Raw genomic sequence first — 20,613 nt, forward strand, 5'->3', positions numbered from 1 at the left:
TTTGCTTGCAGATGTGGGGACCATCATGCACACATAACAGGACATATTTGTGATCATTTTGGCACTGTAGTCGGTGAGTTCCCAGTAAGTGTGTCATACACATCTCTGCGGCTTCTAATAGAAGTGGGATTCTCTGGAGTTTTTTCTTAAGAGGCAGATCATGAAGATGCCAATGGTCCCTAGGATTCTAGGGTGATATTTAACAAGGCTCCTCATCTTAACAGGAGCTTCCACCTTGCCTATTTGAACCGTCCTTTGAAGTCAGACTTTTGTGTGTGTGTGTGTGTGTGTGTGTGTGTGTGTGTGTGTGTGTGTCAGTCTGGGGCCGTAGTCAGTATGTCATACTGTATAACCGTTTACTATTGTCTACTATCGAACGTGTCACATTTACCTCTCTCACTTAGTTTATTAATTTCATTAACATTTGTGTTCACATTTGTGTGTGTGTCGATGTTACTCTTTTCAGATGACGCTGCTTCTTCTCAGTGTTTGGAGAATAGGTGTTATACCAGGGTTTCTTCTGACTCAGACACTTTACGCATCGTAGAGAGTCAGTTGGAGCTCACGGGAGAGGTTACTAGCATGTCACCGTGTGCCCTGATGCTCCCTTTTGTTCTTCTTAACAGTTGATTGTTGCTGCTTTCTCTTCTGTCTCAGGGACCCGCTAACAGTGACTAATGTGAATCCACGTCACTCTCTCTGCAACCTTCACTGCAGTCTGCGTGGTCAGAAGTACCTGAAATGGTCCCAGCCACCGCCTGGCTCTCCAGCTTTTCCTCCTGAAATCCTTCACCACCACCCAGTCACCTGGTTTGAGATTGTGTAGATCTGTTTGCGTCACCTTGAGCAGTGCTTCCTTCACCTGCTTGTGGATTTGAGACAAAATAGAGGACAAGTTTGCACAATAACACATTTCATCTTCACACTGGCTTGTGGTTAATCTGGGTGTGTGTCTAGGCTCCATTCCTGTATTTGGGGGTCTGCCAAACAGTATCTCACACGGGCTAAAATTCAATCTCCCTCTGGTTCTTGTTCTCATGTATAATAACACGATTGGGAGGGCCTTTACCCATGATAGGCCTGTTTCATCACAGCATTTGGCCAATTTGTTTTTCAGTGTTCCATTTTCTCGCTCTACTGCCCCTCCGCTGGCAGGGTGGTATGCACAGTGTTGTCTGAGATCTATACCCAAGGACTCTCCGACAGGTCGAAATGCTTGGTTTACAAAGGGAGTTCCATTGTCACTACTGATTTTGTCAGGGATTCCCCAACGAGGGATAATTTCAGACAGGAGTGCTTAGCTACCGCACTTGCATCCTGTTTCGAAGTGGGGAAAGCTTCCACCCACTTAGAGAACATATCCACTATCACCAGACAGTATTTTTTCCCTTCGCTGGGTGTCAGTTCAATGAAATCCATCTGTAGGTGTTCAAATGGTTGTTGTGGCGGAGGATGGGCACTTTGGGAGACTTTAACCCTCGGCCAGTATTGTTTGTTGCACACACTATACATTTTTCACATAATTTCTGGGAATAGTTAGCAAAGCCCTTAGTGTGCCAGTATCTAGAGACACTGTTATACATCCCCCCTTTTGACGCATGCACCAATTTAGCATAGAATGGACACAGTTTCTTTGGCAGGAATGGTTTGTCATCTGGGCCGTACCAAACCCCATCTCTTACCACACCTCCTGTTTTCCTCCAAGTTGCTCTCTCTTCCGCTGTAGATTGTGACTAAAGATCTTTGACATCAGCTGTGGGAGTACATATTTTCAACATACACAAAGTTTCGGCATTCACAGAGTTTTTCTGTGCAGCTGATTTTGCTGCTGCATCCGCCTGGGCAATACCCTGTGAAATAGGATCAGTTCTCCCAGTGTGTGCTTCACACTTACATACAGCAATGGATTTCGGAAGTAGGATTGCATCCAGGAGCTCAGAAATCAGGCCATTGTGCGTGATTGCTTTACCTGATGAAGTCAGGAAACCTTTATGTTTCCAAAATGTACCTAAATCATGGACTACTCCAAATGCATACCTACTGTCAGTATAAATAGTGACTGTCTTGTCTTTTGCCAACTTGCATTCTGCTGTTAAAGCAACCAACTCAGCTGCCTGTGCAGAGAGATGCTCTGGTAGTGATTCTGCTTTAAGTGTTTCATGTTGTGTTACTACTGCATACCCCATGCAGTTGCGCCCTGTTTTCTGATCTCTGAAGGCTGATCCATCCACAAAAAGTTCAAGATCTGGATTCTGCAACGGCGTCTCCTGCAAATCAGACCTAGGACTACAAATGTCATTTAAAACTGAACACAATTGTACGGTTCTCCATCTGCTTCTGTGGGGAGAAGAGTTGCAGGGTTTAATACAGTACAGCGTTTTACTTTCACATTTGGCATGTCAAGCAAAATAGTGTGATATCTTAGCCACCGTGCTGCAGACATATGTGCTGTTTTCTGTTCCAGGAGAAGAAGTGACACTGCATGTGGTACTAAAAGAGTTAGATCACTGTACCCCACAATATCCCTAGAAACATTGACCGCTTTTTCAGCTGCTGCTATTGCTCTTAAACACATTGGCAGGCCTGCCGCTACTGGATCCAATTTAGCTGAGAAATACGCTACTGGTCTTAATTTCCCCCCATGATTTTGTAGTAGCACTGATGTCATGCATCCATTTTTCTCATCCACTGTTTGCACAAATGGCTTATTTGGGTCTGGAATCCCTAATGTTGGGGTGGTCTGTAGAGCCATTTTTAAATCTACAAAGGCTTTTTCTGCCTCTGGTGTCCAAATCAGTGCACTGTGGGCCTGTAGGCCTTTCCCATGAACAAATGCACTCAAGGGCACCTCAAGTACTGCATAGTTGGGTATGAAGGTCCTGCAATAAGAACAAGTCAAGACTTGTTTTGGATTGCTGCATCTCTGTTCTGCTCAATAGTTTTGCTTTGTTCTGATATCAGATGTCCCAAGAATTTTACTTGTTGTTGTACAAACTGCAGCTTTGATAAGCTTGCCTTGTGACCTTCCTTTACTAGATGACAAAGCAATGCAACAGTGTCTTAATTCACATTGGTCTTTGGATGGCGCTGCAATCATGCAGTCATCCATATATTGAAGAATTGGTGACTCTGAGTCAGAGATTCTAGACTGAGATTCTGTTATTGGTCAGAGTCAGAGATTCTAGACTGTTTTTAAGGGCTTCGTTGTAGATAGTACGAGATTCACAATACCCCTGACACAATCTGGTAAAAGTGTACGGTTTTCCATTGAAGGAAAATGCAAACCAAAACTGGCTGTCTGGATGAACTGGTACACTGAAAAAAGCATTAGCTATGTCTACTACAGAAAACCACTTACTGTCTGGTGGAATCTGAGACAAGATTGTGTAAGGGTTTGGCACATTTGGAGCTCTTGAAATTACTGCATCATTCACTACTTGCAAATTTTGAACAAAGCGCCACTCCTCTGTTTTTTTTTGTTTTGTTTTGTTTTTTTTCACAGGAAAGATAGGTGTTCTTACTGGAGAGGTTTCACATTGCATGATCACACCAGCCTTATGCAGTGAATTAAATACCGGTGTGATACCCTTAATAGCCTCTGGCTTTAAGGGGTACTGTGTTTTGCAAGGTCTGTAATCCGATTTAGGTGTTATCTGCACCGGTGCACAATTTTTGATTAAACCTATATAATATTTCCCTGTTGCCCACAGTTCTCTGGGAACTGCTTGTAATCGGGGGTCTTCCCCAGAAATGTGTCTCATCTGCCACATTGTTTTCAGTACATCTGTGTCTGCCTGTGGCATTATCTCAACTGGTCTGTCAACAAAAGCTACCCAATTCAAGGACATGCAATTAGGCTTTAGTTTTCTCACTTTACAACACTGTGGGATCTGAACTGGACTTCCAATCACCAGCTTCAACACACGTTAATGTCCATTTTCCTAAATCTTCCCACTTCTCTGTTTCACCTTTAGCTAGAGACACATGTGGGTGGGAATTCTCTATAGTGAACGGATGAGCCTTCCCCGGCTTTACATGTATTGACTCATTTCTGCAGTACATTTGTGAATGTCCCAATACAAATTCTTCAACAACAACTCCTCAGCTTCTTTTTGTTTTTCAAACCACTCTTGTTCATATACTACATCTGGCCCTAAGTGTGCGTGTGCTGTGCAGTGCAGATCATGTGTGTCCATGTATTGTGTGCGAGTGGGGTTAGTAATATCACGGGCCTTATCTGTGAGTGCTTGATTCACTGAATTCACAGCATTCAAAATGTTAGCATTTAAGTCAGCATCAGAAGTTAGCTGAAGCGTTTCTTCATTGCAAAGCTTCAAAGATTTTGACTCACCCATCCTTCAGGACTGACCTCCTCGACCCCGACCTGAGATGCTGAATGTTATGCAGTTTCTTTGTCGTGTTTCTTAGGACATTCCCTTGCCCAGTGATCTTGTCCTCCACAAATAAAACACCCACTGTCACCCGTTCTCTCTCTTCGGCCTCTGCCTCTGCCTCTGCCTCTTCCTCAATGTGTTCGAGACCCCGCCACGGCTTGCATCATTGTCAGCTAGACTCTGTGCGTTTGTGCTTCTTTCTTCTTTTCCTGTTCCTGCTCGTGTTGTGAGAGCAGTTTCTCCGCATGCAGAGCATGTCGTTTGATGAGGCTCAGTTTTCCAGTGTCCCACGTGTTCCAGTGTCCCAAGGTGAAAAACATAGGTTTTTCACCTTGTCAGATATTTCTGGAATCAGTCCATTCATGAAGCTCTTTCTCAAGTGTGCCTTGTACGCTGTCATTGCCCCCTCACTCATGTCAGGTGGGGGAGTGAGGCCGCTGTGCGCATTGTGTATGTCAGTGAGGCGATGGAGATACTGCGCAACGTTTTTGCTGTCCTCTTGTTGGCAAAGCGCAATCTTTGTCATATCCATCTTCGCTGGGAAAGCCTCCCTACACGCTTCACGTAATTCCATTATGAAATTAGAGTATGCCGCATTCCTCGAGTTCGCATGATCTGGATGCCTCATGCACAGATTCTAATCCGGCCATACATACTTGATTTGTGTTGACAGGCGCCTCAGTTCAACTGAGGTGAGACGAAATTCCTTGCAAAAACGTTCCAACTCCACACCGAACTTTTTCCCCCGACTTCTCTTGGGTCAGGGAGGTACTCATGAGCATGTTCAATGTCCTTTAGTGTCCAGGGATGGTGTACTAGCATGGAGTCTTCATCTGGTCCAGCTACTTCCACCATGGGCATTGTAATCATTGTAATTTTTTTTACAGAACACTTCTTGTCAAGTTCTCCTCAGATGTGACTTCTGCCAAGACTTCCTTCTACAAGGAAAAGCTTGAAGCTTTTTCACATGACCCTCGGAAATTCCACAACATCATCTCTTCTCTGCTCAACCCCCCGGCTCCACCTTCTTCATCCTCCCTGACTGCAGAAGACTTTGCTTCTTTCTACCAGGAGAAGATTGAGGAAATCTGCCGGACCTTCACTTCAGCCCCGACTGCACTTACATCTCAGAGTATGGATTCCCCTACACCTTCGTTGTCACATTTTTCAACTGTGGCAGCAGAAGAGATTTTACAACTCATCCAGTCCTGCAATCCTACCACCTGCCCACTGGATCCACTCCCTACCACTATGCTCCAGACCATCTCACAAGACCTCTTGCCCTTCATTTCCAATATCGTCAATAGATCCATAGCATCTGGTCAGGTACCAACTACTTTCAAGAGAGCAAGGGTTATTCCCATCCTAAAGAAACCTGCTCTGGATCCATCAGACATCAGTAACTACAGACCGGTATCACTTCTCTCATTTCTTTCAAAAATTCTTGAACGCATTGTCTATAATCAACTGTCTGTCTATCTCTCACAGAACAACCTCCAAGATCCCAACCAGTCTGGCTTTAAAGCAGCTCACTCTACAGAGACAGCCCTTTTGGATGTCTCTGAGAAGCTACATACTGCTAGATCAGCCAAACTATCATCCGTCCTTATCCTCCTTGACCTTTCAGCAGCGTTTGATACGGTCAACCACAAGACTCTCTTATCCTCCCTCAAGAGTCTTGGGATTTGCGGATCAGCTTGGGAATGGCTTGCCTCCTACCTGGAAGGACGCTCATATCAAGTAACATGGAGGGGAGTGACATCTGCTCCACGCAGACTCTCCACTGGCGTCCCACAGGGCTCAGTACTTGGTCCTCTTCTTTTCTCCTTGTATACTCACTCTCTTGGTGAAGTTATTTCATCACATGGGTTCTCTTACCACTGCTATGCTGATGATACACAACTTATCTTCTCTTTCCCACCCTCAGATGCCACAGCTTCTGACCGGATCTCAGCATGTCTGGCAGAAATTTCATCATGGATGACTGCTCATCAGTTAAAGCTCAATCCTAGCAAAACTGAACTGCTGTTCATCCCAGGTGATTCATCCCCAGGTCACGATCTTGCTATATCCTTGCACAACGATCTGATCTCCCCTTCAGCCACAGCTCGCAACCTTGGGGTAACCATGGACAATCAACTGTCCTTTTCCTCTCATGTTGCAAATGTGACTCGCTCATGTCGGTTTCTTCTCTACAACATTAGAAGGATTCGGCCATTTTTGTCCACACAGACTGCCCAGGTACTTGTTCAGTCTCTTGTCATTTCTAGACTGGATTACTGCAATGCACTGCTGGCAGGTCTACCTATGAACGCAATCCGTCCTCTGCAAATGATCCAAAATGCAGCTGCCCGGCTTGTTTTCAACCTGCCAAAGTTCTCGCATACCACCCCGCTACTGCGATCCCTCCACTGGCTTCCGGTAGCTGCACGCATCCGGTTCAAAACACTGATGCTGGCCTACAAAGCCAAAAATGGACCAGCCCCCTCTTACCTCAAAGCCCTCATCATTCCTCGCACTGCACCCCGTAACCTCCGATCTACCAGCACTGCTCGACTGGTTCCACCATCTCTCAGGGTAAGAGGCAAGTATACTACAAGACTCTTCTCTGTACTGGCACCAAGGTGGTGGAATGAACTTCCCATAGAGGTCCGGACAGCCGAGTCACTGACTATTTTCAAGCGGCGGTTGAAGACCTACTTATTCAGGAAGCAATTCAACTAGCACTTCTTTCCTTATCCTTTGCATTTAAAAAAAAAAAAAAAAAAAAAAACAAAACCCTTTGACACTTTTTCATTGTAACTTTGAACAAATGTTTTAAACTCATGGTATCTTAAGTATGTAACCTAGTGAACCAGCATTAATGTATTCAGTGTTAGAGATTTAAGCACTTATGTACGTCGCTCTGGATAAGGGCGTCTGCCAAATGCTGTAAATGTAAATGTAAATGTAAATGTAATCACACTCTGTAGTTGCTCTTTGACCTCTGAAGTCGAAGCCTTTTCTTCAACCGGTCCAGGATCAGCATTCTCCTTCTGCTTTGCTCTCTCTGACGTGTGCGATCCGCGATCGTTGGGGAGGGTGGAGGCAGTGGACACTTCTTCACGGTTTCTGTGTTTCTGGTTCCGTGTGGGCTGGCTCTGGTTGGGGGTGTGTTCCTGAATCCGTGAACACCTTTGTTGACACAGCTGCTGCCAGACACGGTCGAGGAGGCGGTCCATCCAGGTCAGGATCATCTGAAAAACACTTAAGACACTGGAGACTTTGTGAGCTCCTTAATGTACTTTGTGTATTTTGTAAATATTGTGTAGATAATCTCCTTGTGGCAGATTGTCATTTTCTCAACCTTTTCTCTGCCTCTGATCTCCACATCTGAAATGCTGTCCAATTTACTTCTACCCTCTTTCTCTTCTTTTTCCTGTCATCATCTCTTTCAATTTGGATCAGGTTACCTCTCAGCAAGTCTAACTGTTTCAGGCTAAAACTGCCACCGTCTGGGAAGCCACACTCCGTCACCCAGCACATTAGTTGTGACACAGAATCAGGACCATAATTAGTTTTCATAAAATTCACATTAGGTTCAGTGATACACACTATGTTTGTACTGTTTGCTCTTAGATTTACTGTTGCCCATGACTATCTTAGTTTATTGTTGACAGTCTCTGTGCCAGAAAGCCTGTTCTCTTTCCTGTGTGTGTGCTTTATCTTTTCATTTTATTTTATTTTTTGGCCTTTTCTCTTTCCCCCTAACCTGCTTTGCTCTCCGGAGAGTCTACGCCGAGCTCGTCAGCTTTTAGCGGCGGATTTTCTGAAAACCTCGCAAACAACCTTTAGACAACTTTAGCACCTAATCCCAGATTAGTGCCGTGCTTTACTTTTTATTTCTAGGCCATGCACTAGTGCCTATTCAGGTCCCTGACCTGTTGACAGATCCAGGTCTAAATCCTGTCTTTACAGCCCTTTCCACACAGAGACAACCAACAATATAATTTTATGATTCAACACTAATAAATTTAATTAGGGTTCTCTGGAAAAAACCCTTACAACCTTACAATTAAAATAAAATGAATCATCTCACCTTCCACGTGTCCAATTACTTTTCATTCCGGTGTTGAGGCGGCTCACGGTGAACTCCCGAGTCCTCTCACGCTCATGGCCAATTTTGTGATTTGAGGTGAAGTTAACAGCCTTCAAGGCTCGAGCGCTGCAAGCCTCCCCGGGAATCCCCGAAGTCAACTCTCAAGCGCGGAATCCTGCTCGACAACGCCAAATTGTTGTGGAAGTTCTGAGGTTTGAGAGATTTAAAGAATAAAGTATAACACTGGTAGACACGAGCAAGAGTAAAAAAGGTTACACAATTTATTGTGCTCAGCTGCGCAGCAGGACCCAACACTCCACATGTAGCATGAGAGATGAAGGTCCAAGATCATTGATTACATCAAGGTTTTTATAGACAGAATCCAAGAAGAACAGAAGATATTTAAAGCAAAACATCATCAAACATTGGCTCAAAATTACCGCATGCATCTCCTGATCAAGCTAATCTGACCAGGCCAAGGTCTTCTAGAGGAAATTGTTTATGGACAACGTGTCCCCAGTCCCTACTGCCCTTGTCATAATCTTAACAAAACCTACTGATGACGATGTCAGTCTCTGGTCATGACGCACACAGGGTACAAGCATAGAAGAAAAAAGCTTTATGAACATCTTAAGATTAGAAATTTCCACTACAGTGGCCAGGGGATTTCTTACATATGCATACCGCATGAGTCCTCCATTCACTGTGCTGGACATGATCTAGCATTGAAACTGTCTGAACATTTAATTAGACAACTATCACCATCCACTTGTCATAACCACATACGCTGCCAGTTCACTTTGAGTTGTTTTCCCCTTTGTCAAGTAGACAAATCCTTCGTTACTAATGGTTGATTGATTCAACATAGAACCACTAAAAGCACAGTGAACTAGACTGACACTGATCAGACACTAAGAGCAGCAGTCACCTCCAAACAAATAAAATTCCCCTAACTCTGGTGATGTGAGCTGAGATGCTCAGTAGCAGTCCAGCATGTTGCAGCATCACAGTGTGCTTCTGTGCTTTCATATCTGTTTTTTTACATTGCCACTTGTGTTTTCTGTAGGTTCTTGTCCTGGCTCTGCTTATGTCTGTTCATTTTTTGTTTTTCTTCTGTCTTCATTGCTTGCACCTGTTTTGACATTTCCCCTTAATTAGTATGTTCATTTAATGCCTTATGTGCCTTATGGTCATAACCAGAGGCTGACATGGTGGTCTCCAGTGCAGAGCTCCAGCCTGAGCCCGACTGAGTGGCCTCTGAATAGCTGCTCACACAGAAAGGGAGACTGAAATGTCTCATTATTAGCCATTTGAGAGAACTAATTAGCATAAACCAACAGTCACATTCAAGCAACACTACAGAATCAACAATACAACACAGCTCGTCTAGTGACAAACATCTAGATCCAACTGAAACAAGTAAATAGTACACGATCCTAGTCAGAATCCTATCTTACCAGTAGAGAATACATTCAATTCAAGTTTTATTCAATTCAATTCAAGTTTATTTGTATAGCACTTTTTACAATAGACATTGTCTCAAAGCAGCTTTACAGAACATAAACATAGAGCAGAAGGTAAACATAATTAATGATAAAGAAAATAACAAATAATAAAAGTAAAAGAATTGACAGAATAAAAATTCTAGATTATTATTAGATATATATAGTTCACAATGTGTATGTATTTATTCCCCTATGAGCAAGTCTGAGGTGACTCAGGCAGCAGTGGCAAGGAAAAACTCCCTTAAATTGGTAAATGAAGAAACCTTGAGAGGAACTGGACCTAAGGGGGAACCCATCCTCATATGGGTGACCCTGGGGGTGTGATTGTAATAAACAGTCAGTTAAATGTTGTATTGGTGTAAGGATCATGGACTTCGGATCTCCTTAGTATCACAGGGTCTAACTGGAGATGTCTCAGGATTCTTAGAGTCGGCCTCGGCTCAGTGGATGTCCAAAGGCTTCGCCCCACAGAGGACGTTCGGAGCTGGTACAGTGTCTGGATGCCTCGGGATGGGTACAAGAGAGAAGCAGTGGAAAGGGATTAACATATCTGCTGTTCATAAAAATGTGCAGGTCTGATGTACTAGTGCATGATATTATGGGATGTATTATGTGTACGCCTGACTAAAGAGATGAGTTTTTAATCTACGTTTAAACTGGGAAAGTGTGTCTGAGCCACGAACACTATCAGGAAGACTATTCCAAAGTTTGGGAGCTAGATAAGAAAACGCTCTACCACCTTTAGTAGACTTAGATATTCTGGGAACTACCAGAAGTCCTGAGTTTTGTGATCTCAGAGAGCGTGAAGGATTGTAACGTGTTAGAAGACTAGTTAGATACATGGGAGCTAAACCATTAAGAGCATTGTATGTAAGTAGCAGCAGTTTGTAATCAATTCTAAACTTAACAGGTAGCCAGTGTGAAGATGATAAAATTGGGGTTATATGGTCATAATTTCTTGTCCTAGTGAGAACTCTGGCAGCTGCATTTTAGACTAACTGTAACCTATTTATTAAAGATGCAGGACAACCACCTAGTAATGCATTACAATAGTCCAGTCTAGAGGTCATGAAGGCATGAACTAGCTTCTCAGCATCAGATACAGACAGGATGTTTTTCAGCTTGGCAATATTTCTAAGGTGGAAGAAGGCTGTTTTGATAGTATGAGCGATATGATTTTTAAAAGGCAAGTTACTGTCTAATATAACACCGAGGTCTTTCACTGTCGAGCTACTAATAACAGTACATCCCTCTAAATGGAAGTTAAAGTGTGAGAGTTTCTGTGCACTGGTTTTTGGACCTATGAGTAGTATTTCTGTCTTATCGGAGTTTAACAATAGAAAGTTGCAGCTCATCCAGTCTTTTATCTCTCTAAGGCACTGAGTTAGTTTGGACACTGTGGCTATTTCATCTGGTTTTGATGAGATATATAACTGTGTGTCATCAGCATAACAATGGAAACTAATCCCATGTCTTCTAATAATGTTCCCTAACGGAGGCATGTATATAGAGAAAAGCAGAGGTCCTAGAACTGATCCTTGAGGGACCCCATAATTAACTGGTAATAAACTGGAGGATTCACCATTTAATTCTACAAAATGGTATCGGTCTGACAGGTAGGATCTAAACCAACTCAAAGCCTGACCATGAATACCTGTGTAATTTTGTAAGCGATCTAGAAGAATGTTGTGGTTTATAGTGTCAAATGCAGCACTAAGGTCAATTAGAACTAATAGTGACATACAGTCTTGGTCCGAAGCTAATAACAAGTCGTTTGTAACTTTAACAAGTGCAGTTTCTGTGCTATGATGAGGCCTGAAACCTGACTGAAACTCTTCAGAGATGTTGCTCTCCTGTAAGAAGGAGCTCAGTTGAACGGACACAACCTTTTCAAGTATTTTAGACATAAACGGAAGGTCTGTAATTTGATAGTTGGTTAGGATCTAAGTTAGGTTTTTTGATGAGTGGCCTAATAACTGCCAACTTAAAAGACTTCGGGACGTAACCTAAAGATAACGAGGAGTTAATGATATTAAGAAGAGGCTCACCAGCTTTATGTAACACTTCTTTCAGTAGTTTAGTTGGGATGGGGTCTAGTGAGCATGTTGTTGATTTAGCTGTAGTAACAAGTTTATCTAACTCTTCCTGTCCTGTACTTGTAAAGCTGTTTAAAGCTTTAGGTGAGATTGTGTCACTGGTTGCTCTCATATGTTGAGCGTCACCTATTTTATTCCTGATACTTTCGATTTTATCAGTGAAGGATCTCATAAAGTCCTCACTACTATACGCAATTCTAAAAACCTCTAATTTAGTTTTTCTCCATTTCCGTTCGAGGTTACGGGTCTTCCTCTTGAGGGTGTGAGTATGACTATTATACCCCGGGGCAGATGTTTTATCTCTAACCTTCTGTAATCTGACTGGGGCAACAGTGTCTAATGTGCTAGTGAATATAGCGCCTATGCTGTTAGTCATTGCATCTAGGTAGTTTGAGTTTAAGGGTACAGTAAGAAGTCCAGACAGATCAGGCAGGTTATTTGTGAACCTGTCTTTGGTCGTCGGAATAATAGTTCTACCGAGTCGATAACGTGGTGAGACATAGTTAGTCTGTTCTATAGCTAGTGTGTACATTATGAGGTAATGGTCTGTGATGTCATGACTTTGAGGTATGATATCTATATCAGTGACATCTATTCTGTGTGATATTATTAAATCTAGTGTGTGGTTACGTCGATGAGTTGCACTAGTGATGTTTTGTTTGAGCCCAAGTGAGTTTAGTAAGTCCATAAATGTGAGTCCTAAAGCGCCGTTTGTGTCGTCAACATGAATGTTAAAGTCTCCTACAATTAATGCTTTGTCAAAGTTAACCAATAGGTCTGAGAGAAAATCTGTGAATTCTCTAAGAAAAACTGTGTAGGGCCCTGGGGGTCTGGGGCCCTGGGGGTCTGTACACGGTCGCTAGAGCAAGAGACATCAGGGATTTCTTCGTGTGCATGTGCGATAGTGTAACATTAAGGACAAGCACTTCAAAACAACTAAATCTATGCTGTGTTCTCTGGGTTACAGTGAGGTAATCACTAAGCATAGTGGTGACACCACCTCCACGACCAGTCAGACGAGGCTCCTGCTTATAGATATATCCTGATGGTGTAGACTCGTTTAGACTGATGTATTCATTTGGTTTAATCCAAGTTTCGGTGAGGCAGAGTGCAGTAAGGCTATTATCTGAGATCATTTCATTTACAATAAGTAACTTCTCATGTATTTACTTTTTGATCTCACTGCTCAGGGAACAGACACAGTTTCTATAGGGTGAGCTATGTGTGCATTTTGTGTGTCAATGTGCTGAGGTGAAGGATGGCTATTGAGATTTAAATTTAAAGAGTAGTTTACCAGTCAGAAGGTGTTCAGCGCCCTGGAGATGTGGTCCGAGAGGATCTCCGCTCCAACTCTGCTGGGGTGCAGGCCATCAGCAGGGAATAGCCTAGGACGCGCCCAGAAAACATTCCAAATATCGATAAAGAGTCGTTTCTGAGCCTGACACCATGACTGTAACCATTCATTTAAAGCAAAAAGTCTACTGAACCTTTCAATTCCTCGCTGGTAAGTTGGAAGTGGTCCAGACACGATTATCCTCGTTGTGGGCGCTGTTCTGCGAACCGTCTCCACCAGGGTGTTGAAGTCCCTCTTCAGGATCTCCGACTGCCTCAGGCTGGTGTTGTTCGAGCCAACATGAAGAACCACATCTCTGGTATTTCTGCTCATGACTCTAGGTACCTGCGCAGAGACATCAAGAAGACGAGCACCATGCAAGCAGTGAGTGCGAGCCTTACCTTTAGCCACTGTAGCACGGACGTGGTGAACAATGGAGTCTCCGATGATCACGTTGTCGCGAAGCGGGGGCGAAGCGGTTCCGGGTGGGGATCTCGAAGACCAGCGGTGGTAGAGGGGGAGAGGTCCTTGGCCGGGGACCAGTACGCATCCTCCGCTGCTGCACCCAGGGACCACGGTGCCCTGGCGCCGGAGTGAACAGCTCCTGGGCAGGCCACTTCATGGGTGTGTTGGGCCTGGACAGAGAAACACACGGGGTAGAGGTGGAGGGAGTGGTAATTACATCCCGGGAGTTTACCTGAGACAGGTGAGCGACCGCCCGGGGAGCTTCCAACGCGGCTTTCCGCTCCCGCAGCTCGGCCTGCTTCACCTGTAGTTCGCGGATCTGCTTCTCCACAGCAACCAGCTGGAGTTCTACCGAGTGCAGCTCCAATGAGTCCTCACCTGCACTCAAAGGCAGAGACATAACCGACATGATGTTACAGAGCAAGTACAGCAGATTGTACTAGCGGTAGCCGAGCTAACAGGCTAGTTGTGTTAGCCGGGTAGAAGCGGACTATTTAACCTATTTATTTATTTATTGTATATCATTTGCTTCTAAAAGATGAGAAAGGACGTGGAGGAGAGCAGGGTGGGAGCGAGCCACTGGACTGAGCAGGTCAACTCCCTGCCTCTCACTCAAGTCTGTGAAATGAAAATGTGGAAGATGCGAGAGCTTGTACTAGCGATAGCCGAGCTAACAGGCTAGTTATGCTAGCTGGCTAAAAGCTGACACTGCGGGACAAGTAAATACGATGTCAAGAATTAAGGTGTAAGTAGGTTAAAGTGTAAACTCAAGATAACTCGGAATTGAATAAAAAATACTCAGCCAGGCATATAAATTGGAAGATGCGAGAGCTCCAAGTGTGCTGCTTCCTGTGTGCTGCTTCCTGTGTGCTGCTTCCTCAATTACACATTCCACATTCAAAGCAACCAAACTCCTTCACACCTCATAACACTTCAGCCCCGACTCCGGCTTCTGCTCTCTCTCTCTTCCCCCTGGAACCAACTGTACACAGAGGATAATTTTCCCTCACCCATGATCACTGCAGCTCAGGTGCACAGCAAAGCAGCTGATCCAGATTGAGTATCACAATGACTACTGAAGGTCTGCTAGTTGTTGCTAGGAGACCCTCTAAAGCGTAACTTTAACCTGAATGGGGAACAGGAGAGGGTCTCCAGGCTGTGAAAAACATCTTGCATCATCCCAGTTCCGAGCATACCCCACCCTGGCAGGTTGAATGACGTCAGGTCAGTCTCCTTGACATCACAAATAATGAAGACCATGGAGCAGGTGCTGCTACACCACATGAGGCCACAGGTACATCATGCCCTTGAGCCTCTGCAGTTTGCATAGAAGAAGAGGGTAGGATTTGAGCCCACTCCCATCTGGTGGCATGGATTACAGTCTACCTGACAGGCAGACCTTAGTGCATGCAACTGGGAGACTGCAGGTGTGGCATGGAGGTCAGTCATATGGGAGTGCAACAAGGGACTGTGCTCTCTCCAGTCCTGTTTACCCTGTACACCTCAGACTTCCAATATAACTCAGAGTCCAGCTACATGTAAAAGAGGAGGAGGAGTACTTGGAGCTGATCCAGACTTTGTTGCAGGGTTTTGGAAATTAAGGACATGTTAGTAAGAACAAAACCTTTGATACAGTATTGAGGAAAGCTCCAACATGCGTAAAACGTTCTGGTACCAGAGACAGTTTAAAACAAATACCGGGTATTGTTTTCTTTTGTTATTTAAATTTTTTTTTTTGTGTGCTGTTGGTTCATTTCACCACAATGAGATTGAGTCTGTACTAATGATGCTGTTTAGGTCCACACTGGCCCATCAGCAGATTGCCTACCATGGAAAAGGAACATTGAGGACGTCTCCCCAGCATTACACATCATACTAAATTACTTGGACAACAAGAACACATATACAAGAATATTGCTAGTTTATTTTAGTTCAGGATTCAACACAGTTATCCCCTCCAAGCTGATCACTAAACCTAGCCAACTTGGCATCAACACGCTTCTTTGCAATTGCTCAACAACAAACCTCAGTTACTCAACAACAAACCTCAGCATGTTAAGTGAAATAACATCACCTCCTCAACCATCATAATGAACATTCGTGTACACCAAGACTGTGTGCTGAGTCCCTTTCTGTATCTCTCTCCACCCATGACTGCAGTCTTGATCACGATTTGGATGTTTCTACTAAGTTTTTAACTATAACTGCATCTTACTATGCACAGATTTGTGAAATGTTTCTCTACAGTAGAGATAGTCAGTCATTAGAATACAGAGACCTCTAGTGGTTGTCGGAACTCAGAGCCGGTCTCCAAGTCGACACATCACGGGGTGTCCTCTTCTCTTAGGCTTTTAGTTAAATTTCACTGTTAACTCTATAATTACTACAAAAAAACTGAGAAAACTCCTCAGGCCTGGATGAGAATGAGCAAACTTCTTTATTGTGGTCAATCAGCCAACAAATTGTAGTTGCCAAATTCAAAGTAACAAATTGCCAAATTTAATAGTAACAAATTATTGCCAAATTAAAAGTAACAAATTACCAAATTAAAAGTAACAAATTAAAACCCATAAGAGCATGTCATGCCAAATCAATCAAGAAAGAAACAAAAACTCTCGCGACGTCCTTGCGAAAATAAAAACAACCCCCAACTGACCCGCTCGCCCTGGATATATATATATCCTAACACTCCTCGCCCCCGCTTCGCTTCCCACTATTTTTTGGAGTCCCAGGTGCCATATCACCTGTTTTTATCGGCATTACCCACTATGTTCTCTAAACACCCGGACCCAATTTCCCCTGATTTCCCATTACCTTTCACCCATATGCCCATTTATGGATTTTCCTTCCCTTATTTCGCATAACTTTAGACTAAACACCTGGGCCTTCTTCAGTCTGCACAACATGTTTATGAGCACCAAATGCCCATTTATGGATTTTCCTTCCTTTAGTTCTCAGGGCCTAGGGCTGTGGCCCCCTGTTTTTTTCCATTCTACCTAACATGTTTTCGCTATGGGCCAAGGTCTGAGAACACCTGTCTTTCCCATTTTTCATAACAAGTTTACATTTGTTATTACAAATGTGCACAAAAAGGGGCTCCATTCCCTCGTCAAAGTTACATTTGCCATTTGCTTCTGAGTCTTTTACGACAGACATCTGCCCTGAGGATTAAACCTGCATTCAACTAAAATGAGTAAGTTTCCCTTTTGCTATCTTCTCCTGTATATGATGTTTTCTGATTATATTCACTCTATGAGTCTATTTTATGTCACATGATATTATGTAAAAAGGCTCTTACCTATTCGTCATTCTATAACGTTACTATTGCTAAGCTATTGCTGCAGTAATATTGCTTGTGTACAAGTGGAGTTCTTTGACTCCTCAAGCCTGTTAAATTGTTTATGATCTCAGCCTGTCTTTTTATCCCCTGGCTGGGCTTGCTAACATATACATATCTCAAGCTTCATTTCCTCTATCTCTACTAAGTCAGTTACTCTTCTCTCTCCTTAGATCCTTCACCTCCAGGTCGGTCAATTCAGCCTGGCTACACCCGCCGGGACCCTCGTCCTTCTCCCTATCCAAGACCTGCGCCTGCTGACCCCATGGCCGGCTATCGCCGCTTCCAACTGCGTCATATCATCTCTGAGCTCACTACGCTTCTGGAACAGCTCAGTTCTCCTGAACTGCCTGCGCATGCTTATCTGCCATCCCATATTGTGAGAAATCCTCCTGTTCTCATGTCCTCCTCTCAAACCACTCTGGTAAACCTTGTGGACAGGGGATCTCAAACTGATGGCTGTCCTCATGCTCACCCTTGCACCCGTGAGCTTGGAACTCCCGGCTCCCCCCCCCCCCCCTTATGCCTATGTTCGTCCCCTCTCTCCCACCTTTCCATCTTCTCCCTCTGATTCTAACCCTGCGTCTCCAGATTACACTCCTGGATCTCCAGATTACACTCCTGGATCTCCAGATTACACTCCTGGATCTCCAGATTACACTCCTACTACTCCCCTTTACTAAGGCCTAATAAAAAACACCTTAATAATAATAATAAATCACTCTGACTCAAGTGTGGTTATTTGGTTATTTTATTCTCTAGTTATATATTACCTTAAGATTATTACAACATCTGGGGTTTATCCCCATGTGTCTTATGACTCCAATCATAATCGCCTTAAGGCATGTCTCTCTGTTTTTAATGCTGGTTTCTGGTATTTTTCACAACATGGTGAAGAGGGGAATACATTATAATTAATCATATCATACTGTACAACTTATAATATTTTTAAATCTCTACCATAAGAAATTATATTTATCTTTAAGATTATTATAAGATTATTATAATATTACTTTTAGAGACTGCTCTGATTAAGACTGAAATGGATCAGGGAGAGCAGAACTGAGCCACACAATAATGTAAAGATCAGTGAAGTGAGAGAGAGATTTACATGAAGACGGCTGAGTGATCCTCTTTCTCCCAGAATAGAGCAGCACTTTCACCAGATGTTCAACTTTCTTCATCCAAACTCACTGAAGCACAACACACAGCCCTGAATCTACAGCTAAACACACTCTCTCCTCACACTGATAATGACTATTAACTCCAAGAAAAGAACACACAATGTCCAAAATGAAGCTTTATTTCAGCAGAGCAAAACTACAGGAAGAGCAACAGGACAGTGAAGAGAGTAAAGACAGAAATGTCAGCATTGTGTAGAACTGAAACTCTATTGTAGATGGATGTGGAAGCAGCTCAGTGTTCAGTTCTATCTTGGAGCTGTTAGCCTTAACACTGGCTCTTTCTGAACGTGACCGGATGATCCACGCCCTCGTGGGAGACTGTACAGACAAACTCCTGCCCCTTTTCCCAGAGTGCTTGGCTGAGGGTCAGGGTACTGCTGCGTGTGTAACCGTCCTTCTTCTGTTCTTCTGCACTGGTCAAGACCCCGTCCTTCACGGCCGAGCCGTCCACCGTCCAGCTCACCGACGCCCCCTGTGGAGAGTAGGCAGACAGCAGGCAGAGCAGCGAGGCCGATTCCTCACACTGGTGCAGAGAGGAGGGAGGGAGCAGAGACACGGAGGGCTTCACCGTGGGACCTTCTGTAGACCACAAACACACAATAAACACACCTTTACACACGCTTACACAACATTTACTCATTACTGCTTTTTCAGATTCCAGACTGAAACATTAATGTGTGTTCAGCAGTGATCCACATTGTTCTCACAATTCAGTAGAAACATCTGGAAACTTCTATGACCTTCAGCAGGATTAAAACTGAGTTTCTAACTCTAAATGAACAGAGACACATGGAAGGCTTCATGTTGAGAACAGTTTCAGTGGACAAACATCAGTCCATTAACAAACAAGTCCACTAAGAAACAAAGAGAACATACTGTATGGAAGCCACCAGATTTACCTCCACACCACAATTCATCTTCTATCTGATTTAGTCTTCGCTCAGTTCTACTCAGTAACTGCATTGAATAGTCCATTGAAACACTCAGTGTATTTATTCTGTAAATGATCTGAAGTCCAAACAAAAAAACTGGAAACTCTGCAGCAGCACAAATGTGTTCCAGCAGCAGAACCTTCACTAGTTACTCTTTACATCATGGACTAACCAGAACTTTGATCAGCTTTATTCTGGTGATGAAACAATGAAAATTCATCACTAGACACTGAACTCAAGTAAACACCACAAACATCTGAATTTATTCTCTCACTGGATTTAGAATATTTAAGACACTGAGCACTTTTAACACTTAAAATTTTTAAGAAATCATTTAAAATGATTTATTTTAATAAAATAGTGTTTAAATTTTATTCAAAAATTAAATTAAATATTGAAAATAAATTAAATTCTTACTTTTTATGATGAGTTTGGTTCCTCCACCAAAAGTCCACCACAGTGATACATTCTAATGAAGCCGTCGTACAAAAACCTCTGTTACACTCCAGTGACCACACACACACACACACACACACACACACACACACACACACACACACACACACACACACACACACATACAGTTGTGGTGTTTGCATATGTGTTCTGTGTCACTGGTACACACACTTTAAGAGCTGTAGTGCTGATCAGAGTGTGTTCAGTCCTTTCAGAGCCACTGACACACAGCACAATGATGATGGTACTGAGTCTCCTGCTGGGGACACTGGGACTCCTCGCTCACCGTGAGACATTCTCTTTACTTTTATTATTCATACACATCATCACATCACTCTCACACTCATTACTACATCTGTTTCCATTATTTTAACTCTGCATCCTTTTCTTTAGAGTCTTTTGGGGAAATCGTCCTGACTCAGTCTCCAGGATCTCAGTCTGTTTCTCCAGGAGAATCTGTTACTCTCACTTGTAGATCCAGTGCAGATGTTAGCAGTTACCTCCAATGGTACCTGCAGAAACCTGGAGAAGCTCCTAAACTCCTGATCTATTATGATATTAATCGTTACACTGGGGTTCCAGATCGTTTCAGTGGCAGTGGATCTGGAACACAGTTTAGTCTAAAAATCTCTGGAGTTCAGGCTGAAGATGCAGGAGATTATTACTGTCAGCAGTATAAAAGCGGGTACACACAGTGTTACAGCATCGTACAAAAACCTCCCTGAGCTGTAGAGGAAGTGCTCTGACTCAGAAACACACACTGATCTGAGAACAGCTGCACAGCTGCTAAAGCTGCACTCCACTGAACATCATCAAACATCTTCATGTTTCAA

At 43.5% G+C, this 20,613-nt stretch overlaps 2 gene segments (V, D, J or C); one reads left to right on the forward strand and one right to left on the reverse strand.

Annotated features, from left to right (window-relative positions):
* The window catches only part of LOC113642202, a 74,386-nt gene that overhangs the window by 47,454 nt on the left and 6,319 nt on the right, over positions 1-20,613 (forward strand).
* Positions 18,496-20,613, reverse strand: part of LOC113634003 — a 94,532-nt gene continuing 92,414 nt past the window's right edge. The window contains 2 exon segments of the V gene segment in view: positions 18,496-18,968; positions 19,742-19,779. Coding sequence covers positions 18,658-18,968; positions 19,742-19,779 — 349 coding nt within the window.

The sequence above is a fragment of the Tachysurus fulvidraco genome, chromosome 10 (assembly GCF_022655615.1).
Source record: "Tachysurus fulvidraco isolate hzauxx_2018 chromosome 10, HZAU_PFXX_2.0, whole genome shotgun sequence".
NCBI lineage: Eukaryota > Metazoa > Chordata > Actinopteri > Siluriformes > Bagridae > Tachysurus > Tachysurus fulvidraco.